Consider the following 27,325-nt stretch of genomic DNA (forward strand, 5'->3'; position numbering starts at 1 on the left):
TCACGTGGCCTCGAGAGAGAGGTTAATTTATTGTCCAATCACAACACAGCAACCCCCCCCTTCCCCACCAACCAATCAGAGACCAGAACACGTCTGAGACCAAGGACCAACCACAGCCCGGGAATCCTCAGCCAATCACAGACCGGGAATCCCCCAGCCAATCACGGACCATGAATCCTCAGCCAATCAGAAAAGGAGAAACCTCGGCCAACCAGAGTGCAGTAAATCTCAACCAATAAAAACACCGGGTTTCACGTGCATGCAATCTGTTGCGACTGTAGTTGCGTGCAACCAAGTTGAACAACTGGACCCAACTATTTACACTCAACCGGTCGGTCAACGCGCGCTTGCAACTGGTTGCAGTAAACTTCCGCATATCGGTAATGAAAGTCGCGCGCAACCGCTTGCAACTGGTTGCAGCAGACCTCCGCTTATTAGTAACTGAAGTCAAATGCAACCGCGTGCAACTGGTTGCGGTCCACGTCCACATATTAGTTTTCTCGAGTCACGTGCAACCGCGGGCAGCCGCTTGCAACTGGTTGCAGTGAGACTTCCGCAAATCGGTAATGAAAGTCGCGCGCAACCGCGTGCAACTGGTTGCGTCAGACGGCCACCTCCCGGTACAAAGACAAAGGTCCAGCCACCCGCGTGTAGCCTACACTACACAGTAGGGGCAAGTGCCTGGCCCTTGTGGGCCTTCGTAGGCGTTGCTGCTGCAGATGATGATGATTCATGGAGCCCGCTCGCTACTAACAGCACTTGCCGCGAAAGAACGGGGGGCAGCGGGCTCCTGTGGGAGGCCCCAGGGTGTGGACCGGAACGTCGGACATCGCGCCAGACTCACCACACATAGAGACCCATAGACTCATCACACAGAGACCCACAGACTCACCACACACAGAGACCCATAGACTCACACAGAGACCCACAGACTCACCACACAGAGACCCATAGACTCATCACACAGAGACCCACAGACTCACCACACAGAGACCCACAGACTCACCACACAGAGACCCACAGACTCACCACACAGAGACCCACAGACTCATCACACAGAGACCCACAGACTCACCACACAGAGACCCATAGACTCATCACACAGAGACTCACAGACTCACCACACAGAGACCCACAGATTCACCACACAGAGACCCACAGACTCACCACACAGAGACCCACTGACTCATCACACAGAGACCCACAGACTCACCACACACAGAGACCGACAGACTCACCACGCAGAGACCCACAGACTCACCACGCAGAGACTCACAGAATCACCACACAGACTCACAGACTCACCATACAGAGACCCATAGACTCACACAGAGACCCACAGATTCACAACACAGAGACCCACAGACTCACCACACAGAGACCCACAGACTCACCACACACAGAGAACCATAGACTCACCATACAGAGACCCATAGACTCACCACACAGAGACCCACAGACTCATCACACAGAGACCCACAGACTCACCACACAGAGACCCACAGACTCACCACACAGAGACCCACAGACTCACCACACAGAGACCCACAGACTCACCATACAGAGACCCATAGACTCACACAGAGACCCACAGACTCACCACACAGAGACCCATAGATTCACACAGAGACCCATAGACTCACCACACAGAGACCCACAGACTCACCACACACAGAGACCCACAGACTCACCACGCAGAGACTCACAGAATCACCACACAGACTCACAGACTCACCATACAGAGACCCATAGACTCACACAGAGACCCACAGATTCACAACACAGAGACCCATAGACTCACCACACAGAGACCCACAGACTCACCACACACAGAGAACCATAGACTCACCATACAGAGACCCATAGACTCACCACACAGAGACCCACAGACTCATCACACAGAGACCCACAGACTCACCACACAGAGACCCACAGACAAACCACACAGAGACCCACAGACTCACCACACAGAGACCCACAGACTCACCACACAGAGACCCACAGACTCACCATACAGAGACCCATAGACTCACACAGAGACCCACAGACTCACCACACAGAGACCCATAGATTCACACAGAGACCCACAGACTCACCACACACAGAGACCCACAGATTCACCACACAGAGACCCATAGATTCACACAGAGACCCACAAACTCACCACACACAGAGACCCACAGACTCACCACACAGAGACCCACAGACTCACCACACAGAGACCCACAGACTCACCACACAGAGACCCACAGACTCACCACAAAGAGACCAACAGGCTCACCACACAGAGACCCACAGACTCACCACACAGAGACCCACAGACTCACCACACAGAGACCCACAGACTCACCACACAGAGACCCACAGACTCACCACACAGAGACCCATAGACTCACCACACAGAGACCCACAGACTCACCACACACTCATCATGCAGACACCCATAGACGTGCACAGAGCTCCGTATTCTCACAGTTTGTACCCTACTATATGTATGTATACGTGTACCAATGTGTGTACACACAATACCCAATGTCTGTACACACACACACACACCCCTACCACGTGACTGTTCACACACCGTAAACCCATCCGTATGTACACTCTCAAACACAAAGACAAATGTCCCCCGTGTAGCCTGCAACAGGCTGAAGGGGCAAGTGCTGTGTTGGCGATCAGCGCCTATGAAGGCTACCGGCACTGTGGCACACGAGGGGGGTGGGTGGCCCAGCACCGCCACGCCCGGCCGCCTTTGTCTCCCCCAGTGCTAGCGATGTTTACTACACCACCACCACAACCACCGCTACACCAGGTACTCATTTGAGGCTGAGTCGACCTAGGGGAGGCCCAGGACCGGTTCAGATAATCGTCACTGGTGGTGTTTGACGCGAGTGGGAATTGAACCTGGGTCGCCAGGTTCGTAGCGCAGCGTGGCGGTGATCACTACTACACCGCTCCACACACACACTCACTCACACACACAGACACACACACACAGACACACACACTCACACATACACACACTCACACACACTCACACACACAGACACACAGACACACACACACTCACATACACACAGACACATACACACTCACACACACACTCACACACTCACATACACACACACCACTCACACACACACCACTCACACACACACTCACACACACTCACACACACACACACACCACTCACACACACACTCACACACACACCACTCTCACACACACTCACACCCTCACACACACACAGCCACTCACACACACACCCACTCACACACCCATTCACACACACACACTCACACACACACACACCACTCCCACACACACTCACACGCTCACACACACCCACCCACCCACACCCACCCACACACGCTCACACCACTCACACCCACCCACACATCCACCCACACACCCACACACCCACCCACACACTTTCACACACCTGTACACCGGTCACATTTTCCATATTAAACAAAACAAATTACACAAATAATTACTCAGCTGGGACCACACAGCAGCAGCAGCCTCGCACACAGGGACAGCTGCCGCTGGGGGTGCCCCCCTAGGCTACAGCACCACACAGCCGCAGCAGCCTCACACACAGGGACAGCTGTCACTGGGGGTGTCCCCTAGGCTACAGACTCACACACAGGGACAGCTGTCACTGGGGGTGTCCCCTAGGCTACAGACTCACACACAGGGACAGCTGTCACTGGGGGTGTCCCCTAGGCTACAGACACTCACACACAGGGACAGCTGTCACTGGGGGTGTCCCCTAGGCTACAGACTCACACACAGGGACAGCTGTCACTGGGGGTGTCCCCTAGGCTACAGACTCACACACAGAGACAGCTGTCACTGGGGGTGCCCCCTAGGCTACAGCACCACACAGCAGCAGCAGACTCACACACAGGGACAGCTGTCACTGGGGGTGTCCCCTAGGCTACAGCACCACACAGCAGACTCGCACACAGGGACAGCTGTCACTGGGGGTGTCCCCCTAGACTACAGCACCACACAACAGCAGACTCATCATCACCACCACCACCACTATCATAGCCTGCACCGCCACCACCGCCACCACCACCACCGCCACCGCCACCACTACCACCATCACCACCATCACCGCCACCACTACCACCACCACCACCACCACCGCTATCATAGCCTGCACCGCCACCACCGCCACCACCACCACCGCAACCGCCACCACTACCACCATCATCACCATCACCGCCACCACTACCACCACCACCACCACCGCTATCATTGCCACCACCACCACCGCACAGCTAGGCCCGCGACTTCCCCGCACCGCCACCACCGCCTCCACCGCCTCCACCTCCACCACCACAGTACTCGTTGTAGACGAGCCGGAACAGGAAGAGGTGGAACAGGGCGATGGACGACGCCACGCCGGCCCAGAACGCCGGCGGCAACCGCCGGTGCCGGGCCGCGGCCGCCGCGGCCGCGGCCCTCGCCATGTGCTCGGCGTGCCCCTCCACCGAGCTGATGTGGAGGGAGCCGGCGAGCTCCCGGAGATGGCCGGCGTCGCCGGACACGTACAGGAACGCCGTCAGCGGCGCCGTCACCCGCGCCGGCAGAACCAGCGGCGGGCCCCACGGCACCGGCAGCGGCTCGCCGGGGCAGCCGGCGGGGCAGGCGTAGAGCCGCCCGGCGTTAGCCGCCGACGCCGACGCCGACGCCGGCTTCGCCCACAGGTGGATCGTCGGTTCTCCGTCGGCGAGGCCGTGGCCGTGGCCGGCGGAACCCGCCGTGGACGACCGGCGGTTGTTGTCGTGGTCGTCGTTGTTGTTGTCGTGGTTGTTGTTATTATTGTTGTTGTCGTTGTTGATGTTGTTGTGGTTGTGGTTGTTGTTGTTGATGTGGTTGTGGCGTCTCACAGCCAGGCGGAGCGTGGCGTCTCCGACGCGAATGCCCCGCAGGAGGAAGCCATTGTGCAGGAGCGCCGGGTCGGCGCCCAGCTGCAGGTGGAGCTCGGCGTGCTGGACGCCGGCGAAGCTCAGCACCACCGCCTGCAGCAAGCCCTGGTGGTGGTGGGTGGTGGTGGTGGTGGGGGGAAGTGGTGGGGGGGAGTGGTGGGGGGGAGGTGGGGGGAGAGATTTCAGCAGCGGGTGTGGCAGTCGCGGATGTTCTGACTGAGTGGGTGGGGCGATGTTCTGTGGCCGAACCGCCGACTGGTGAGCCGTCAGTCAGTCACTCAGTCAGTCAGTCAGTCACTCAGTCAGTCAGTCACTCAGTCACTCAGTCAGTCAGTCACTCAGTCAGTCAGTCACTCATTCAGTCAGTCACTCAGTCAGTCAGTCACTCAGACAGTCAGTCAGTCACTCAGTCAGTCACTCAGTTAGTCAGTCACTCAGTTAGTCAGTCAGACAGTCAGTCAGTCACTCAGTCAGTCAGTCAGACATTCAGTCAGTCAGTCACTCAGTCAGTCAGACAGTCAGTCAGTCAGACAGTCAGACAGTCAGTCAGTCAGACAGTCAGTCAGTCAGTCAGACAGTCAGTCAGTCAGACAGTCAGTCAGTCAGTCAGACAGTCAGTCAGTCAGTTAGTCAGACAGTCAGTCAGTCAGACAGTCAGTCAGTCAGACAGTCAGTCAGTCAGTCAGACAGTCAGTCAGACAGTCAGTCAGACAGTCAGTCAGACAGTCAGTCAGTTAGTCAGACAGTCAGTCAGTCCGTCAGACAGTCAGTTAGTCAGACAGTCAGTCAGTCAGACAGTCAGTCAGTCAGTCAGACAGTCAGTCAGTCAGTCAGACAGTCAGACAGTCAGTCAGACAGTCAGTCAGTCAGACAGTCAGTCAGTCAGACAGTCAGTCAGTCAGTCAGACAGACAGTCAGTCACTCAGACAGTCAGACAGTCAGTCAGTCAGACAGTCAGTCAGTCAGACAGTCAGACAGACAGTCAGTCACTCAGACAGTCAGTCACTCACTCAGTCACTCAGACACTCAGTCACTCACTCAGACACTCAGTCACTCACTAAGACACTCACTCACTCACTCAGTCACTCACTCAGTCACTCACTCAGTCACACAGTCACACAGTCACTCAGTCACTCAGTCAGTCAGTCACTCAGTCACTCAGTCAGTCACTCAGACAGACACTCAGACAGTCAGTCAGTCACCCACTCAGTCACTCAGTCAATCACACTACTCAGTCACTCAGTCAGTCAGTCACCCACTCAGGCACTAAGTCAGTCACTCAGTCAGTCACTCAGTCAGTCAGTCAGTCACCCACTCAGTCAGTCACTCAGGCAGTCAGTCACCCACTCAGTCACTCAGTCAGTCACTGAGTCAGTCAGTCACTCAGTCAGTCACTCAGTCAGTCAGACACCCACCACAGTCACCCACTCAGTCACTCACTCAGTCACTCACTCACTCAGTCACCCACTCAGTCAGTCACTCAGTCACCCACTCAGTCACTCACTCAGTCACTCACTCAGTCACTCAGTCACTCAGTCAGGCACTCAGTCACCCACTCAGTCACCCACTCAGTCACTCAGTCACTCAGACACTCAGTCACTCACTCAGACAGTCACTCACTCAGTCACTCACTCAGTCAGTCACTCACTCAGTCACCCACTCAGTCACTCAGTCAGTCACTCAGTCACCCACACACTCAGTCACTCAGTCACTCACTCAGTCACTCAGTCACCCAATCAGTCACTCACTCAGTCACCCACTCAGTCACTCAGTCACTCAGTCAGTCACTCACTCACTCAGTCACTCAGTCAGTCACTCACTCACTCAGTCGCTCAGTCAGTCACTCACTCACTCACTCAGTCAGTCACTCAGTCACTCAGTCACCCACTCAGTCACTCAGTCACTCACTCAGTCACTCAATCAGTCACTCACTCACTCAGTCACTCACTCACTCAGTCACTCACTCAGTCACTCAGTCACTCAGTCGCTCAGTCAGTCACTCAGTCACTCACTCAGTCAGTCACTCAGTCACGCACTCAGTCACTCAGTCACTCACTCACTCATTCAGTCACTCAGTCACTCAGTCAGTCATCCACTCAGTCACTCAGTCACTCAGTCACTCAGTCAGTCACTCACTCACTCAGTCACTCACTCACTCACTCAGTCGCTCAGTCAGTCACTCACTCACTCAGTCAGTCACTCAGTCACCCACTCAGTCACTCACTCAGTCACTCACTCAGTCACTCAGTCAGTCACTCACTCAGTCACTCACTCACTCAGTCACTCACTCAGTCACTCAGTCGCTCAGTCAGTCACTCAGTCACTCACTCAGTCAGTCACTCAGTCACTCAGTCACTCAGTCACTCAGTCACTCACTCATTCAGTCACTCAGTCACTCAGTCACTCAGTCAGTCACCCACTCAGTCACCCACTCAGTCACTCAGTCACTCAGTCAGTCACTAAGTCACTCACTCAGTCATCTGTGCCCCCCTATCCAGGAGCCCGCTGCATCCACGCTTCCTGAGGGTCAGCGTCCACAGCCGCACGAGACTCTCAGTCACTCAGTCATTCACTTAGTCACTCAGTAAGTCACTCAGTCACTCACTCAGTCACTCAGTCAGTCACTCAGTCAGTCACTCAGTCACTCAGTCACTCACTTAGCCACTCAGTCAACCACTAGTCACTCACTCAGTCACCCACTCAGTCACTCAGTCACTCAGTCAGTCACTCACTCAGTCACTCAGTCACTCACTCAGTCAGTCATTCAGTCAGTCGCTCACTCAGTCACTCACTCAGTCAGTCAATCACTCAGTCACTCAGTCACCCACTCAATCACTCAGTCACTCACTCAGTCACTCAGTCACCCACTCAGTCACTCAGTAACTCAGTCACCCACTCAGTCACCCACTCAGTCACCCAGTCACCCACTCAGTCACTCAGTCACCCACACAGTCAATCACTCAGTCACTCAGTCACCCACTCAGTCAGTCACTCAGTCACTCACTCAGTCACCCACTCAGTCACTCAGTCAGTCACTCAGTCAGTCACTCAGTCAGTCACTCAGTCACCCACTCAGTCATTCAGTCACTCAGTCCCCCCTAAGTCACCCACTCAGTCACTCAGTCACTCACTCAGTCACTCACTCAGTCAGTCACTCAGTCAGTCACTCAGTCAGTCACTCAGTCAGTCACTCAGACACTCAGTCAGTCACTCAGTCAGTCACTCACTCAGTCAGTCACTCAGTCACTCACTCACTCAGACACTCACTCACTCAGACACTCACTCACTCAGACAGTCACTCGGAGACTCACTCAGTCACTCGCTCAGTCGCTCACTCAGTCACTCAGTCACTCACACGGAGACTCACTCATTCAGTCACTCACTCGGAGACTCACTCAGTCACTCAGACACTCACTCAGTCACTCACTCAGACAGTCACTCACTCACTCACTCACTCAGTCAGTCACTCACTCAGTCACCCACTCAGTCACTCAGTCAGTCACTCAGTCACCCACACACTCAGTCACTCAGTCACTCACTCAGTCACTCAGTCACCCACTCAGTCACCCACTCAGTCACTCAGTCACTCAGTCACTCACTCAGTCACTCAGTCAGTCACTCACTCAGTCACTCACTCACTCAGTCACTCACTCAGTCACTCAGTCACTCAGTCGCTCAGTCAGTCACTCAGTCACTCACTCAGTCAGTCACTCAGTCACGCACTCAGTCACTCACTCACTCATTCAGTCACTCAGTCACTCAGTCAGTCATCCACTCAGTCACTCAGTCACTCAGTCACTCACTCAGTCACTCACTCACTCAGTCACTCACTCAGTCACCCACTCAGTCACTCAGTCAGTCACTCAGTCACCCACACACTCAGTCACTCAGTCACTCACTCAGTCACTCAGTCACCCAATCAGTCACTCACTCAGTCACCCACTCAGTCACTCACTCACTCAGTCACTCAGTCAGTCACTCACTCACTCAGTCGCTCAGTCAGTCACTCACTCACTCACTCAGTCAGTCACTCAGTCACTCAGTCACCCACTCAGTCACTCAGTCACTCACTCAGTCACTCAGTCAGTCACTCACTCATTCAGTCACTCACTCACTCAGTCACTCACTCAGTCACTCAGTCACTCAGTCGCTCAGTCAGTCACTCAGTCACTCACTCAGTCAGTCACTCAGTCACGCACTCAGTCACTCAGTCACTCACTCACTCACTCATTCAGTCACTCAGTCACTCAGTCAGTCATCCACTCAGTCACTCAGTCACTCAGTCACTCAGTCAGTCATTCACTCACTCAGTCACTCAGTCACTCAGTCAGTCACTCACTCACTCAGTCGCTCAGTCAGTCACTCACTCACTCAGTCAGTCACTCAGTCACCCACTCAGTCACTCAGTCACTCACTCAGTCACTCAGTCAGTCACTCACTCAGTCAGTCACTCACTCACTCAGTCACTCACTCAGTCACTCAGTCACTCAGTCGCTCAGTCAGTCACTCAGTCACTCACTCAGTCAGTTACTCAGTCACACACTCAGTCACTCAGTCACTCACTCATTCAGTCACTCAGTCACTCAGTCAGTCACCCACTCAGTCACCCACTCAGTCACTCAGTCACTCAGTCAGTCACTAAGTCACTCACTCAGTCATCTGTGCCCCCCTATCCAGGAGCCCGCTGCATCCACGCTTCCTGAGGGTCAGCGTCCACAGCCGCACGAGACTCTCAGTCACTCAGTCACTCACTTAGTCACTCAGTCAACCACTAGTCACTCACTCAGTCAGTCACTCAGTCAGACGCTCACTCAGTCACTCACTCAGTCACTCAGTAAGTCACTCAGTCACTCACTCAGTCACTCAGTCAGTCACTCAGTCAGTCACTCAGTCACTCAGTCACTCACTTAGCCACTCAGTCAACCACTAGTCACTCACTCAGTCAGTCACTCAGTCAGTCGCTCACTCAGTCACTCACTCAGTCAGTCAATCACTCAGTCACTCAGTCACCCACTCAATCACTCAGTCACTCACTCAGTCACTCAGTCACCCACTCAGTCACTCAGTAACTCAGTCACCCACTCAGTCACCCACTCAGTCACCCAGTCACCCACTCAGTCACTCAGTCACCCACACAGTCAATCACTCAGTCACTCAGTCACCCACTCAGTCAGTCACTCAGTCACTCACTCAGTCACCCACTCAGTCACTCAGTCAGTCACTCAGTCACTCAGTCAGTCACTCAGTCAGTCACTCAGTCAGTCACTCAGTCACTCAGTCACCCACTCAGTCATTCAGTCACTCAGTCACCCACTAAGTCACCCACTCACTCACTCAGTCACTCACTCAGTCAGTCACTCAGTCAGTCACTCAGTCAGTCACTCAGTCAGTCACTCAGACACTCAGTCAGTCACTCAGTCAGTCACTCACTCAGTCAGTCACTCAGTCACTCACTCACTCAGACACTCACTCACACAGACACTCACTCACTCAGACAGTCACTCGGAGACTCACTCAGTCACTCGCTCAGTCGCTCACTCAGTCACTCAGTCACTCACACGGAGACTCACTCATTCAGTCACTCACTCGGAGACTCACTCAGTCACTCAGACACTCACTCAGTCACTCACTCAGACAGTCACTCACTCAGTCACTCACTCAGTCAGTCACTCACTCAGTCACCCACTCAGTCACTCAGTCAGTCACTCAGTCACCCACACACTCAGTCACTCAGTCACTCACTCAGTCACTCAGTCACCCACTCAGTCACCCACTCAGTCACTCAGTCACTCAGTCACTCAGTCAGTCACTCACTCACTCAGTCACTCAGTCAGTCATTCACTCAGTCGCTCAGTCAGTCACTCACTCACTCACTCAGTCACCCACTCAGTCACTCAGTCACTCACTCAGTCAGTCACTCACTCACTCACTCAGTCACCCACTCAGTCACCTGTGCCCCCCTATCCAGGAGCCCGCTGCATCCTCGCTTCCTGAGGGTCAGCGTCCACAGCCGCACGAGACTCTCAGTCACTCAGTCACTTACTCAGTCACTTAGCCAGTCAGTCACTCAGTCACTCAGTTAGTCACTCAGTCATCCACTCAGTCACTCAGTCACCCACTCAGTCAGTCACTCACTCAGTCAGTCACTCACTCAGTCACCCACTCAGTCACTCACTCAGTCACCCACTCAGTCACTCACTCAGTCACTCAGTCACTCAGTCAGTCACTCACTCAGTCAGTCAATCACTCACTCAGTCAGTCACTCACTCAGTCACTCACTCAGTCACTCACTCAGTCACTCACTCACTCAGTCACCCACTCAGTCACCCACTCAGTCACCCACTCAGTCACTCAGTCACCCACTCAGTCACTCAGTCAGTCACTAAGTCACCCACTCAGTCACCTGTGCCCCCCTATCCAGGAGCCCGCTGCATCCTCGCTTCCTCAGGGTCAGCGTCCACAGCCGCACGAGACTCTCAGTCACTCAGTCACTCAGTCACTCACTCAGTCACTCAGTCAGTCACTCAGTCACTCACTCAGTCATTCAGTCACTCAGTCACCTACTAAGTCACCCACTCAGTCACTCAGTCACTCAGTCAGTCACCCACTCAGTCACTCACTCAGTCAGTCACTCAGTCACCCACTCAGCCACCCACTCAGTCACCTGTGCCCCCCTATCCAAGAGCCCGCTGCATCTTCGCTTCCTCAGGGTCAGCGTCCACAGCCGCACGAGACTCTCAGTCACTCAGTCACTCACTCAGTCTCTCACTCAGTCACTCAGTCAGTCACTCAGTCACTCAGTCACTCACTCAGTCAGTCACTCACTCAATCACTCAGTCACTCAGTCACTCACTCAGTCAGTCACTCAGTCACCCACACAGTCACCCACACAGTCACCCACTCAGTCACCCACTCAGTCACTCAGTCAGTCAGTCACCCACTCAGTCACTCAGTCACTCACTCAGCCACCCACTCAGTCACCTGTGCCCCCCTATCCAGGAGCCCGCTGCATCCTCGCTTCCTCAGGGTCAGCGTCCACAGCCGCACGAGACTCTCAGTCAGTCACTCAGTCAGTCAGTCAGTCACTCAGTCAGTCAGTCACTTACTCAGTCACTCAGTCAATCAGTCACCCACTCAGTCACTCACTCAGTCACTCAGTCATCCACTCAGTCACCCACTCAGTCACCCACTCACGCACTCACTCAGTCACTCACTCAGTCACTCAGTCAGTCACCCACTCAGTCACTTACTCAGTCACCCACACAGTCACCCACACAGTCACCCACTCAGTCACCCACTCAGCCACCCACTCAGTCATCTGTGCCCCCCTATCCAGGAGCCCACTGCATCCTCGCTTCCTCAGGGTCAGCGTCCACAGCCGCACGAGACTCTCAGTCACTCAGTCAGTCAGTCACCCACTCAGTCACTCAGTCACTCAGTCACTCACTCAGTCACTCACTCAGTCACTCAGTCACTCAGTCACTCACTCAGTCACTCACTCAGTAACTCAGTCACTCACTCAGTCAGTCACTCAGTCACTCACTCAATCACTCAGTCACTCAGTCACTCACTCAGTCAGTCACTCAGTCACCCACACAGTCACCCACACAGTCACCCACTCAGTCACCCACTCAGTCACTCAGTCAGTCAGTCACCCACTCAGTCACTCAGTCAGTCACTCAGTCACCCACTCAGTCACTCAGTCAGTCACTCAGTCAGTCACTCAGTCAGTCACTCAGTCATCCACTCAGTCACTCAGTCACCCACTCAGTCACTCAGTCACCCACTCAGTCAGTCAGTCACCCACTCAGCCACCCACTCACTCAGTCACTCACTCAGTCACTCAGTCACTCAGTCACCCACACAGTCACCCACTCAGTCACCCACTCAGTCACCTGTGCCCCCCTATCCAGGAGCCCGCTGCATCCTCGCTTCCTCAGGGTCAGCGTCCACAGCCGCACGAGACTCTCAGTCACTCAGTCACTCACTTAGTCACTCAGTCAGTCACTCAGTCACTCACTCAGTCAGTCACTCACTCACTCAGTCACTCAGTCACTCACTCAGTCACTCAGTCACTCACTCAGTCACTCAGTCACTCAGTCACTCACTCAGTCACTCACTCAGTCACTCAGTCACTCAGTCAGTCACTCACTCAGTCACTCAGTCACTCAGTCAGTCACTCAGTCAGTCACTCAGTCACTCAGTCACTCACTCAGTCACTCAGTCACTCAGTCACTCACCCAGTCACTCAGTCACTCAGTCACCCACTCAGTCACCTGTGCCCCCCTATCCAGGAGCCCACTGCATCCTCGCTTCCTCAGGGTCAGCGTCCACAGCCGCACGAGACTCCGGAAGGCGGCCATGTTGGCCGGGCCCGCGGGAGGCCACAGGGCCCGGGCCGCCATGCTGGGGTGGCCCCCGAAACAGGGGCCCCCCCCGCCGTCCCCGGGGAGGGCGAGGCCCCCCGCGGGGGGGGGCCGGCCCCCTCCGCCGCCCGGGGGCGCGAGGGGCGTGGCCGAGAGGAGCGAGTGGAGGGTCGCGTTGACGGCCAGCGGAGACGGAGACTCCTCGTACACCTCCTCCACCTCGATGCCTTGGGGGGGGGGGGAGGGGTAGAGGGGTAGAGGGGTAGGGGGGGTGGGGTAGAGAGGGGTAGAGAGGGGTAGAGAGGGGGGGTAGAGAGGGGTAGAGAGGGGGTAGAGAGGGGGGGTAGAGAGGGGTAGAGAGGGGGTAGAGAGGGGGTAGAGAGGGGGGGTGGGGGGGGTAGAGGGGGTAGAGGGGGGGGTGGATGGGGGGGGGTAGAGGGGGTAGAGGGGGGGTAGAGGGGGGTAGAGGGGGTAGAGGGGGGTAGAGGGGGTAGAGGTGAGGTAGAGGGGGGGGGTAGAGAGGGGTAGAGAGGGGGGGTGGAGGGGGGTAGAGGGGTAGAGGGGGGGGTAGAGGGGGTAGAGAGGGGGTAAAGGGGGTAGAGAGGGGGGTAGAGAGGGGGTAGAGTGGGGTAGAGAGGGGGGTAGAGGGGGTAGAGGGGGGGTAGAGGGGGTAGAGAGGGGGTAGAGAGGGGGTAGAGGGGGTAGAGAGGGGTAGAGAGGGGTAGAGAGGGGGTAGAGAGGGGGTAGAGGGGGGTAGAGGGGGTAGAGAGGGGGTAGAGAGGGGGTAGAGGGGGTAGAGAGGGGGTAGAGAGGGGTAGAGAGGGGGGTGGGGGGGGTAGAGGGGGTAGAGGGGGGTAGAGGGGGGTAGAGGGGGGTAGAGGGGGGTAGAGGGGGGGTAGAGAGGGGGTAGAGAGGGGGGGGTGGAGGGGGTAGAGGGGGGGTAGAGGGGGTAGAGAGGGGGTAGAGGGGGGTAGAGGGGGGTGGAGGGGGGGTAGAGGGGGGGTAGAGGGGGGTAGAGGGGGTAGAGAGGGGGGGTAGAGGGGGGTAGAGGGGGGTAGAGAGGGGTAGAGGGGGGGTTAGAGGGGGTAGAGGGGGTAGAGAGGGGGTAGAGAGGGGGTAGAGAGGGGGTAGAGGGGGTAGAGAGGGGGGTAGAGAGGGGGTAGAGAGGGGTAGAGAGGGGGGGTGGGGGGGTAGAGGGGGTAGAGGGGGGTAGAGGGGGGGTAGAGAGGGGGTAGAGAGGGGGGGGTGGAGGGGGTAGAGGGGGGGTAGAGGGGGTAGAGAGGGGGTAGAGGGGGTAGAGGGGGGTGGAGGGGGGGTAGAGGGGGGGTAGAGGGGGGTAGAGGGGGTAGAGTGGGGGGGTAGAGGGGGGTAGAGGGGGGTAGAGAGGGGTAGAGGGGGGGTTAGAGGGGGTAGAGGGGGTAGAGAGGGGGTAGAGGGGGTAGAGGGGGGGTAGAGAGGGGGTAGAGAGGGGGTAGAGGGGGTAGAGGGGGGTAGAGAGGGGTAGAGAGGGGGTAGAGGGGGTAGAGAGGGGGTAGAGAGGGGGTTAGAGGGGGTAGAGGGGGTAGAGAGGGGGTAGAGAGGGGTAGAGAGGGGGTAGAGGGGGTAGAGAGGGGGTAGAGAGGGGGGTTAGAGGGGGTAGAGGGGGGGTAGAGAGGGGGGTAGAGGGGGGTAGAGGGGGGTAGAGAGGGGGTAGAGGGGGGGGTGGAGGGGGTAGAGGGGGGGTAGAGGGGGTAGAGGGGGGGTAGAGGGGGGTAGAGGGGGGGGTGGAGGGGGTAGAGGGGGGGTAGAGGGGGGGATGGAGGGGGTAGAGGGGGGGTAGAGGGGGGGTAGAGAGGGGTAGAGGGGGTAGAGGGGGGGCAGGGGGAGGGAGGGGGGGATAGAGGAGGGGGGTGGAAGGTTACTCACAAAGGTCACCCAGGTATCCGTGTGTGTGTGTGTGTATGTGTGTGTGTACGTGTACACACACACATACACACACAGAGATGGGGACTTACCATCAGCCCCACCAAAACTAAGCACCTGCCTGGGTATTTTGTACCATCGGACACTCCACCCCCACAACTCCCAATCGGTGATGGGGCAGTTGTGGAGAGAGTGGAGAGTTTCCCATACCTGGGCAGTGTGCTTATGACTGGCTCCAGTTTAACAGCAGAGGTCTCACTCCGAATCAGTCGAGCGGCAATATCTTTTCATCGGTTGCGTAACGCTGTGTGGAAGCTACCTGGTCTGTCGCTCCGCACTAAGCTTCAGGTCTTCTCGGCCACGGTCATTCCCTCTCTTCTCTACGCTTGCGAAACGTGGACCCCCCTAATGGAACATCTTCGCCGGTTAGAAACATTTAGGCTGGCCTGCCTACGATCCATCCTGGTTTTAACCAGACTGGATTGTGTGAGGAACTCACAAATCCTTGAAAGATCTGGGCAAGGTCCCATCGGTGAGCTCCTACGGTGGGCAAGGCTGCGATGGCTGGGTCATGTAGCCCGCATGCCCAGCCACCGCATGCTGAAACAGCTTTTGTTCGACCGGATTGAGGGGGCTAAGCGGGCGTGGCACGGGCTAGAGAAGAGATGGAGTGATGTGGTACGGGAGGACGTGGAGCTGAGTGGACTTGCCGATGACTGGTACCAGCGGTGTCAAGATCGACCTCTGTGGAGGAGGCTCGTGAAGGATGCTACTGGGCAGTTGGAGGTAGTCGCCCTCCAACAACAACGGAGGGCGGAAGAGCGACGCTCACAACAACGAGCGGAGCGCCGGGTGGCTAAAGCACAGCAGGTTGGCACAGTAGGGGGCACAGGTGGTGCATCAGCCAGTCATCTCAGTCAGTCGACCCGTGGCACCTGGGTCTGCCCCGTGACCTCCTGCTAGCGGGCGTTCGACACTTCACGTGGCCTCAAGGTGCACATAGCCTGGCACAAGCGTCGTGGTGACGTCACCGCCACTTAGTGGCGAATGGCGGTTGTTGTTGTTGTGTGTGTGTGTGTACGTGTGTGTACACTGTGTGTGTGTGTACATGTGCGTGTGTACGTGTGCGTGCGTGTTTGTGTACGTGTGTGTACGTGAAGGCGATCCGGAGTCTGAGACCAGGAAAGGCAGCGGGCAGAGATGATCTCCCAAGCGAAATGCTGAGGGAGGGTGGCGTTTGTGCACAGACTGCCCTATATGACATCATAACAACAGTCTGGACCACTGGACGGGTTCCGCAGGATTGGAAGGATGCCCTGGTGGTCCCCCTTTTTAAGAAGGGGGACCGCACAGACTGTAACAACTACAGGGGCATCTCACTCCTCAGTGTGCCGGGAAAGGTCCTGGCAAGGATTATTCAGCATCGCCTTGCCAGGCACGCTGAGGAGAGGCTTGCGGAGCCCCAATGCGGTTTCAGGAAAGGGCGGTCCTGCACAGATGCCATATTTTCAGTCCGTCTGCTACAGCAGAGGTGTAGGGAATTCCAACAAGACCTACATCTCTGCTTTATTGACCTGGTCAAGGCCTATGATACCATCAGTAGGCCTGGGCTTTGGGTCGTTCTTCGTGCTTTTGGAGTACCTGACCCTCTGCTCACGATCATTAAGGACCTTCATGATGGTGAGCGGGCCCGGGTAAAACTACGTGGCCGGGAGTCAGAGCCATTCCCTGTACACCTTGGGGTGCGACAGGGATGTCCTCTGGCTCCCACATTATTTAACATCTATTTTGACCACGTAGTTCGTGAAGCCTTCAATAGCTGTACCGGGGGAATCTCCATATGGTACAGATATAATGGGAGGCTAATCGATGCCCGGGTGCGGTCAAGGGATGGCTCCCTATTGCTCAACCACGTTATGTATGCTGATGACTTGGTAATAGCTGCTCAGTCAGAGGAGGAGTTGGAGACGCTGCTGCTGAGACTGGAGCGTGCCACTAAGAGGTGGGGCCTTACCATCAGCCCCACCAAAACTAAGCACCTGCCTGGGTATTTTGTACCATCCGACACTCCACCCCCACAACTCCCAATCGGTGATGGGGCAGTTGTGGAGAGAGTGGAGAGTTTCCCATGTGTGGAAGCTACCTGGTCTGTCGCTCCGCACTAAGCTTCAGGTCTTCTCGGCCACGGTCATTCCCTCCCTTCTCTACGCTTGCGAAACGTGGACCCCCCTAATGGAACATCTTCGCCGGTTAGAAACATTTAGGCTGGCCTGCCTACGATCCATCCTGGGTTTAACCAGACTGGATTGTGTGAGGAGCTCACAAATCCTTGAAAGATCTGGGCAGGGTCCCATCGGTGAGCTCCTCCGGCAGGCAAGGCTGCGATGGCTGGGTCATGTAGCCCGCATGCCCAGCCACCGCATGCCGAAACAGCTTTTGTTTGGCCGGATTGAGGGGGCTAAGCGGGCACGGCACGGGCTAGAGAAGAGATGGAGTGATGTGGTACAGGAGGACGTGGAGCTGAGTGGACTTGCCGATGACTGGTACCAGCGGTGTCAAGATCGGCCTCTGTGGAGAAGGCTCGTGAAGGATGCTACTGGGCAGTTGGAGGCAGTCGCCCTCCAACAACAACGGAGGGCGGAGGAGCGACGCTCACAACAGCGAGCGGAGCGCCGGGTGGCTAAAGCACAGCAGGTTGGCACAGTAGGGGGCACAGGTGGTGCATCAGCCAGTCATCTCAGTCAGTCGACCCGTGGCACCTGGGTCTGCCCCGTGACCTCCTGCCAGCGGGCGTTCGACACTTCACGTGGCCTCAGGGTGCACATAGCCTGGCACAAGCGTCGTGGTGACGTCACCGCCACTTAGTGGCGAATGGCGGTTGTTGTTGTACGTGTATGCGTGTGTGTGCGTGTGTCTGTGTACGTGTGTGTGTGTGTGTGTACGTGTGTGTAGGTGTGTGCGTGTGTGTCTGTGTACGTGTGTGTGTAGGTGTGTATGTGTGTGTAGGTGTGTACGTGTGTGTGTACGTGTGTGCGTGTGTGCGTGTGTGTCCGTGTACGTGTGTGTGTAGGTATGTACGTGTGTAGGTGTGTACGTGTGTGTACACTGTGTGTGTGTACGTGTGTGTGTGTGTACGTGTGTGCGTGTGTGTGTGTGTGTACGTGTGTGCGTGTGTACGTGTGTGTGTGTGTGCGTGCGTGTGTGTACGTGTGTGTCTGTGTACGTGTGTGTGTGTACGTGTGTGTACGTGTGTGTCTGTGTACGTGTGTGTGTGTACGTGTGTGTGTGTGTGTACGTGTGTGGTGTGTACGTGTGTGTGTGTCTGTGTACGTGTGTGTGTCTGTGTACGTGTGTGTGTGCGTGTATGTGTGTGTGTACGTGTGTATGTGTCTGTGTACGTGTGCGTGTGTGTACGCGTGTGTGTGTACGCGTGTGTGTGTGTGTACGTGTGTGTGTACGTGTGTGCGTGTGTACGTGTGTGTATGTGCGTGTGTGTACGTGTGTACGTGTGTGTGTGTACGTGCGTGTGTGTACGTGTGTGTGTCTGTGTACGTGTGTGTGTACGTGTGTGTGTGTGTACGTGTGTGTGTATACGTGTGTGTGTGTGTGTACGTGTGTGTGTGTACGTGTGTGTGTACGTGTGTACACGTGTGTGTGTAGGTGTGTGTGTGTGTGCGTGTGTGTGTGTGTACGTGTGTGCATGTGTGTCTGTGTATGTGTGTGTGTAGGTGTGTATGTGTGTGTACGTGTGTGTGTAGGTGTGTACGTGTGTAGGTGTGTAGGTGTGTGTACACTGTGTGTGTACGTGTGTGTGTGTGTGTGTACGTGTGTGTGTACGTGTGTGTGTACGTGTGTGTGTGTGCGTGTGTACGTGTGTGTGTACGTGCGTGTGTGTGCGTGTGTACGTGTGTGTGTAGGTGTGTACGTGTGTGTGTGTGCGTGCGTGTGTGTACGTGTGTGTGTGTGCGTGTGTACGTGTGAGTGTAGGTGTGTACGTGTGTGTGTATGTGTGTGCATGTGTGTCTGTGTATGTGTGTGTGTAGGTGTGTACGTGTGTGTGTACGTGTGTGTGTACGTGTGTGTGTGTGTGTCTGTGTACGTGTGTGTGTGCGTGTGTACGTGTGTGTGTACGTGTGTGTGTAGGTGTGTACGTGTGTGTGTGTGTAGGTGTGTGTACGTGCGCGTGTGTCTGTGTACGTGTGAGTGTAGGTGTGTACACTGTGTGTGTACGTGTGTGTGTGTCTGTGTGTGTACGCCCACCGGCCTTGTAGAGTTCCTCCCAGGCCGCCGTGTGGCCCGCCATGAGGGCCGCGTGCCCAAGCCGAGCGGCGCCTCTCAGCTCCAGCAGGGCCGCCTCCCTCAGCGAGGCCACCAGCGGCCCCCCCGGCCCCCCCCCGCCGGAGCTGCGGCCCCCCCCAAGCGCGGCCGCGGCCGCATCCATGGGAAGGGGGCCGGAGACCTGCACGGAGAGGAGCGCCGCGAGGACCACCTCGCCGCTGCAGTGTACACACACACACACACAGTGTACACACAGTGTACACACAGTGTACACACACACAGTGTACACACACACAGTGTACACACACACAGTGTACACACACACACACAGTGTACACACACAGTGTACACACACACAGTGTACACACACACAGTGTACACACAGTGTACACACAGTGTACACACACACAGTGTACACACACACAGTGTACACACACACAGTGTACACACACACAGTGTACACACACACACACACACAGTGTACACACACACACAGTGTACACACACACAGTGTACACACACACACACAGTGTACACACACACAGTGTACACACACACACACAGTGTACACACACACAGTGTACACACACACACACAGTGTACACACACACACACAGTGTACACACACACAGTGTACACACACACAGTGTACACACACACAGTGTACACACACACAGTGTACACACACACAGTGTACACACACACAGTGTACACACACAGTGTACACACACACAGTGTACACACACAGTGTACACACACAGTGTACACACACACAGTGTACACACACACAGTGTACACACACACAGTGTACACACACAGTGTACACACACACAGTGTACACACACAGTGTACACACACACAGTGTACACACACACAGTGTACACACACACAGTGTACACACACAGTGTACACACACACAGTGTACACACACACAGTGTACACACACAGTGTACACACACACAGTGTACACACACACAGTGTACACACACACACACAGTGTACACACACACAGTGTACACACACACACAGTGTACACACACAGTGTACACACACACAGTGTACACACACACAGTGTACACACACACACAGTGTACACACACAGTGTACACACACACAGTGTACACACACACAGTGTACACACACACACAGTGTACACACACACACAGTGTACACACACACAGTGTACACACACACAGTGTACACACACACAGTGTACACACACAGTGTACACACACACAGTGTACACACACACACAGTGTACACACACACACAGTGTACACACACACAGTGTACACACACAGTGTACACACACACAGTGTACACACAGTGTACACACACACAGTGTACACACAGTGTACACACACACAGTGTACACACACACAGTGTACACACACACAGTGTACACACACACACACAGTGTACACACACAGTGTACACACACACAGTGTACACACACAGTGTACACACACACAGTGTACACACAGTATACACACACACACAGTGTACACACAGTATACACACACACACAGTGTACACACAGTATACACACACACAGTGTACACACACACACACACAGTGTACACACACACACACACACAGTGTACACACACACACAGTGTACACACACAGCGTCACACACACAGCGTCATACACACAGCGTCACACAGTGTACACACAGTGTACACACACACAGCATCACACACACAGCGTCACACACACAGTGTACACACACACACACACAGTGTACACACACACAGTGTCACACAGTGTCACACACACAGTGTACACACAGTGTCACACAACAACAACAACCGCCATTCGCCACTATGTGGGGGTGACGTCACCACGACGCTTGTGCCAGGCTATGTGCACCCTGAGGCCACGTGAAGTGTCGAACGCCCGCTGGCAGGAGGTCACGGGGCAGACCCAGCAGGTGCCACGGGTCGACTGACTGAGATGACTGGCTGATGCACCACCTGTGCCCCCTACTGTGCCAACCTGCTGTGCTTTAGCCACCCGGCGCTCCGCTCGTTGTTCTGAGCGTCGCTCCTCCGCCCTCCGTTGTTGTTGGAGGGTGACTGCCTCCAGCTGCCCAGTAGCGTCCTTCATGAGCCTCCTCCACAGAGGCCGATCTTGACACCGCTGGTACCGGTCATCGGCAAGTCCACTCAGCTCCACGTCCTCCTGTACCACGTCACTCCATCTTTTCTCTAGCCCGTGCCGCGCCCGCTTAGCCCCCTCGATCCGGCCGAACAAAAGCTGTTTCGGCATGCGGTGGCTGGCCATGCGGGCTACATGACCCAGCCATCACAGCCTTCCCCGCCGGAGGAGCTCACCGATGGGACCTTGCCCAGATCTTTCAAGGATTTGTGAGGTCCTCACACAATCCAGTCTGTTTAAACCCAGGATGGATCGTAGGCAGGCCAGCCTAAATGTTTCTAACCGGCGAAGATGTTCCATTAGGGGGTTCCACGTTTCGCAAGCGTAGAGAAGGGAGGGAATGACTGGCCGAGAAGACCTGAAGCTTAGTGCGGAGCGATAGACCAGGTAGCTTCCACACAGCGTTACGCAGCCGATGAAAAGATATTGCCGCTCGACTGATTCGGAGTGAGACCTCTGCTGTTAAACTGGAGCCAGTCATAAGCACACTGCCCAGGTATGGGAAACTCTCCACTCTCTCTACAACTGCCCCATCACCGATTGGGAGTTGTGGGGGTGGAGTGTCCGATGATACAAAATACCCCAGGCAGGTGCTTAGTTTTGGTGGGGCTGATGGTAAGGCCCCACCTCTTAGTGGCAAGCTCCAGTCTCAGCAGCAGAGTCTCCAACTCCTCCTCTAAATGAGCAGCTATTAACAAATCATCAGCATACATAACGTGGTTGAGCAATAGGGAGCCATCCCTTGACCGCACCCGGGCATCGATCAGCCTCCCATTATATCTGTACCATATGGAGATTCCCCCGGTACAGCTATTGAAGGCTTCACGAACTACGTGGTCAAAATAGATGTTAAATAATGTGGGAGCCAGAGGACATCCCTGTCGCACCCCAAGGTGTACAGGGAATGGCTCTGACTCCCGGCCACCTAGTTTTACCCGGGCCCGCTCACCATCATGAAGGTCCTTAATGATCGTGAGCAGAGGGTCAGGTACTCCAAAAGCACAAAGAACTACCCAGAGCCCAGGTCTACTGATGGTATCATAGGCCTTGACCAGGTCAATAAAGCAGATATGTAGGTCTTGTTGGAATTCCCTACACCTCTGCTGTAGCAGAGGGACAGAAAATATGGCATCTGTGCAGGACCGCCCTTTCCTGAAACCGCATTGGGGCTCTGCAAGCCTCTCCTCAGTGTGCCTGGCAAGGCGATGTTGAATAATCCTTGCCAGGACCTTTCCCGGCACACTGAGGAGTGAGATGCCTCTGTAGGTGTTACAGTCTGTGCGGTCCCCCTTCTTAAAAAGGGGGATCACCAGGGCATCCTTCCAATCCTGCGGAACCCATCCAGTGGTCCAGACTGTTGTTATGATGTCATGAGGGCAGTCTGTGCACAAACGCTGCCCTACCTCAGCATTTCGCTTGGGAGATCATCTCTGCCCGCTGCCTTTCCTGGTCTCAGACTCCGGATCGCCTTCAATACTTCCTCAGCAGATGGCGCCTCAGCCAGCCACTCACAGGGGGTGACTTCTTCCAATATTTGAGGCACCGCAGCCTCAGCAGGGTCATCCTCACTTTGTGCCACGATATTTTCCTGGCTGAGGGATTTTCCCTCCCCCAGGACCTCACAGAAATGCTCAGCAAATCTGCAAACCTGTTCCTGGGGGTCGGAGATTGGATCACCGCTTTTTCCCCTAATGATGGTAATAGGTGTGGCGCTGCAGATTACTTTTTTGATGGAGTTAAATAGAGATTTATGATCACGGGCTACTGAGGCAGACTCCATCTCCTCAGCAACCCGCGACCACCACCCATCCTTGCAGCGCCTCACGGCTCTCCGAACCTCCGAGCGAAGGCTGCGGTAAGCCTCCTCTCATTCTCTGACGTGGGATTCTGTAGCCGATTACAGTGGGCCTGTCGCTTTTTCTCAACCATCCTGAACACCTCTTCTGTCAGCCAGGGTCTCTGGGGAGGTCTGGACCGCGTACCCAAAGCAGCCATTGCAACTGCATGAGTCACAGTCCTAAACCTCGCCCATTTACCCTCGACATCAGGAGGAGTCGGGGACGATGCCAATCCCAGCCGCAAGCGATGATGAAATTCTCGCTTGCAACTTTCATCAGATAACTGAGACCAGGCCACTTTAGGTTGGAATGGGGTCCTGGGTGTACACCCACCACCGGAGTGGAAGAATGGCAGGTGCATCTTACAGATGACTAGTCGATGGTCAGAGGGCAAATCAGCTCCACGGTAGGTCCTGGTGTCAAGGACATGGGCTCGCATCCGCTGGTCCGTACCTATGTAGTCCAGCAGATGTTCTTGCTTGGACCCGGCATGCATCCATGATGTTGTGCGCCGATGCCGGAACAGCGTGTTGGTAATTACAAGCCCATGGGCTGCACAAAAATCTAGCAGCCTCCTACCGTTGTTATTGAGCTGATCTGGCCCATGCCCTCCAATCACTCCAGACCAGGTGCCAGTATCATGACCAACTCGGGCATTGAAGTCACCCAACATGATGACTCTATCCCGAGGGGCCACTTTAGCCAGCACCTGTGACAGGAGGTCATAGAAGGCATCTGACTCATCGGCTTTGCTTGCATCCCTCCACAGATGTTCATCTTCGGTGGGGGCATAAGTAACCACGACCACCATTCCTCGCCTCCGGTTGATGGGAAGGCGAGCCCAAAGTAGCCTGGGGCTTACAGCTTCCCACACCTCACCGCCACGCTCCCACGCCCCCTTCATTCTTTTGTTCAAAAGAAGACCCACACCCTGTTGTTTGGCAGTCTGCTGCCCCGAGTAGAGGACTGTCCACCCCTCATGGTGGCAGGAGCCAGAGCCGGTCCACCGGACCTCCTGAATGCCGCATAGATCCAGGCGGTACCGGTCCAGCTCCCGACAGAGGAGTGGCAGCCTCTCCTCTGCAGTGAGCATTCGAACATTCCACGTGGCCACCCATAGTGGTTTTTCGTTGTTTCTGGAGGAGCCCCGAGGGTAGAGATTCAATCTCCTGGCTCCGCCAATTGGGGTTTGGCCAGGAGACGTCATAGACGCCTGGCCCCCCGGGGCCTCCGGCACAAGCTTATTAGTTATATACTTAAATCGTGGTTTAGTGGTAATTTGAAGGTGGAGGGGTTACCAGCCTCTCGCACCCGTCCAGAGCCCCCGTTTAGCCACTGTGGTGGACACAGACGCCATGAGGGGAGGAGCCAATCGGAATTGGACCTCCCCCCACAGCACTGTCCACGACCGAGTTGCCCGTCTGGCACCGCGAGGAGGTAGGGGGTTGTTTTGCGTCACACACACAGCGTCTCACACACACACACACAGCACCGTACACACAGCGCCACCACCCTCACCACCACCCTCACCACCACCCTCACCACCACCACCCTCACCCCGCTGCCACGGTCACCGTGTCCGCCACCCGCGTCACGGCCACCACCACCAGGACCCCTCTCTTCTCCGCCGCGTCACCTCCACCTCGTCCACCACCACCACCTCGTCCACGTCCACCACCTCGTCCACCACCACCTCGTCCGCCCGCCCTCTTCCTCGTTTTACCGGCCGCGTCCGCCGCTCCTCCTCCCCCCCTTCCACCCACCTCGTCGCCCCTCTTCACCCCCCCACCCTCCTCCCGCCCCACCTCCTCCCGCCCCTCCTCCTCCTCCTCCTCCTCCTCCTCGTCGTCCGGGGGGATCCTCGCGACGCCGGCCCAGACCTCCGCGTCCGCCGGAGCGTCGCCCAGCGCCCGGTACCCGGGGCTGGGCGGCCTGCGAAGGGCCAGGCCGACGGGCGCGGCCCCGCCGTTGGCGACCGTCACCCTCTGCAGGACGACGCGGCCGTCGCCGGCGGCCCCCGTCCCCCGGAGGGCCGCCACGTCGCTCACCACCGACACCGCCGACGCCGACGCCGGCCCACTGCCGCTGGGCCGGGCCTCGCAGCTCACGTCCGTGACGTAGCCGTGGCCGAAGCGGACCAGGGAAACGCGCGTCGCCGGCGGGCGGCCGGGCACCGTCAGCAGCGGGGAGAAGGCGGAGTCCAGCGGCGCGGCAACGGAGGCCGAGGAGGAGGCCGAGGGGGAGGCCGAGGAGGAGGAGGCCGAGGCGGGGGGCGGCCAGACCAGCAGGCGGTTGCCGCGGGCGTCCACGGCCACGCGGCCGTTGCCCGTCAGGGCGAGGGCCCCGAAGGTCGCGACGGCGTCCAGCGTCCGCAGCTGAGGCCCGGCGGCTCGCAGCACGGCGTCGGCGACGCACGGCGACGGCGGCGACGGCGGCCTGGCGCCGGTGACGCCGCCGGTGATGCCGGCGTCGCCGGTGAGGCCGGCGGCGTGCCAGCCGGGGGTCGCGAGGAGGATGAGGAGGCGGCGGTGCTGCGCCACCGGGTCGGCCGGGTCCCAGGGGGCGGCCAAGGGGTCCCGCTCGCCGGCACCGGCGTCACCGGCGCCGGTGACGACGGTGCCGGGAGGGCGGCGGCGTCCTCCGCCGCCGGAGATGAGCCACAGGAAGGCGGCGAGGAGCACAACGGCGGCGAAGAGGCGTCGCGAGCAGTGGAGACACGGCGGGGGCCGCAGGGAGGCCAACATCGGTGGGGAGGCGGAGGCTGGCGGGGTGGGTGGGTGGGTGGGGTGGGGGGGTGAGTGAGAGGGTGGATGGATGGGTGGGTGAGTGGGTGGGTGGGTGAGTGAGTCTCCCTCACCCTCACCACGGCGTCTCCCTCACCCTCACCACGGCGTCTCCCTCACCCTCACCACGGCGTCTCCCTCACCCTCACCACGGCGTCTCCCTCACCCTCACCACAGCGTCTCCCTCACCCTCACCACGGCGTCTCCCTCACCCTCACCACAGCATCTCCCTCACCCTCACCCTCACCACAGCGTCTCCCTCACCCTCACCACAGCCTCACCCTCACCACAGCGTCTCCATCACCCTCACCACAGCCTCACCCTCACCACAGCGTCTCCCTCACCCTCACCACGGCGTCTACCTCACCCTCACCCTCACCACAGCGTCTCCCTCACCCTCACCACGGTGTCTACCTCACCCTCACCCTCACCACAGCGTCTCCCTCACCCTCACCACGGCGTCTCCCTCACCCTCACCACGTCTCCCTCACCCTCACCACGGCGTCTCCCTCACCCTCACCACGTCTCCCTCACCCTCACCACGGCGTCTCCCTCACCCTCACCACGTCTCCCTCACCCTCACCACAGCGTCTCCCTCACCCTCACCACAGCGTCTCCCTCACCCTCACCACAGCGTCTCCCTCACCCTCACCACAGCGTCACCCTCACCACGGCGTCTCCCTCACCCTCACCCTCACCACAGCCTCACCCTCACCACGGCGTCTCCCTCACCCTCACCCTCACCACAGCGTCTCCTCACCCTCACCCTCACCACAGCGTCTCCATCACCCTCACCACAGCGTCTCCCTCACCACAGCGTCTCCCTCACCACGGTGTCTCCTCACCTTTGTCTCCCTCACCCTCACCACAGCGTCTCCATCACCCTCACCACAGCCTCACCCTCACCACAGCGTCTCCCTCACCCTCACCACAGCGTCTCCCTCACCCTCACCACAGCGTCTCCCTCACCCTCACCACAGCGTCTCCCTCTCCCTCACCCTCACCACGGCGTCTCCCTCACCCTCACCACAGCGTCTCCCTCACCCTCACCACAG

General features: G+C 57.0%; 1 protein-coding gene across 1 annotated transcript; it reads right to left on the bottom strand.

Annotated features, from left to right (window-relative positions):
- KIAA2013 (KIAA2013 ortholog) lies at positions 1–27,137 on the bottom strand. The gene is made up of 5 exons (XM_076064454.1): positions 27,116–27,137; positions 25,045–26,248; positions 19,472–19,707; positions 13,220–13,536; positions 1–5,048 (listed from the first exon to the last, which is right to left on the bottom strand). Exons 2-5 carry the CDS (start codon positions 26,229–26,231, stop codon positions 4,293–4,295), a joined length of 2,496 nt encoding a protein of 831 aa, XP_075920569.1. The 5' UTR covers positions 26,232–26,248; positions 27,116–27,137; the 3' UTR covers positions 1–4,292.
- Between the last annotated feature and the right edge of the window lie 188 nt (positions 27,138–27,325).

The sequence above is a fragment of the Petromyzon marinus genome, unplaced genomic scaffold (genome assembly GCF_048934315.1).
Source record: "Petromyzon marinus isolate PM22_M1 ecotype Great Lakes invasive population unplaced genomic scaffold, UKy_Petmar_22M1.pri1.0 PM_Scaffold_458, whole genome shotgun sequence".
NCBI lineage: Eukaryota > Metazoa > Chordata > Hyperoartia > Petromyzontiformes > Petromyzontidae > Petromyzon > Petromyzon marinus.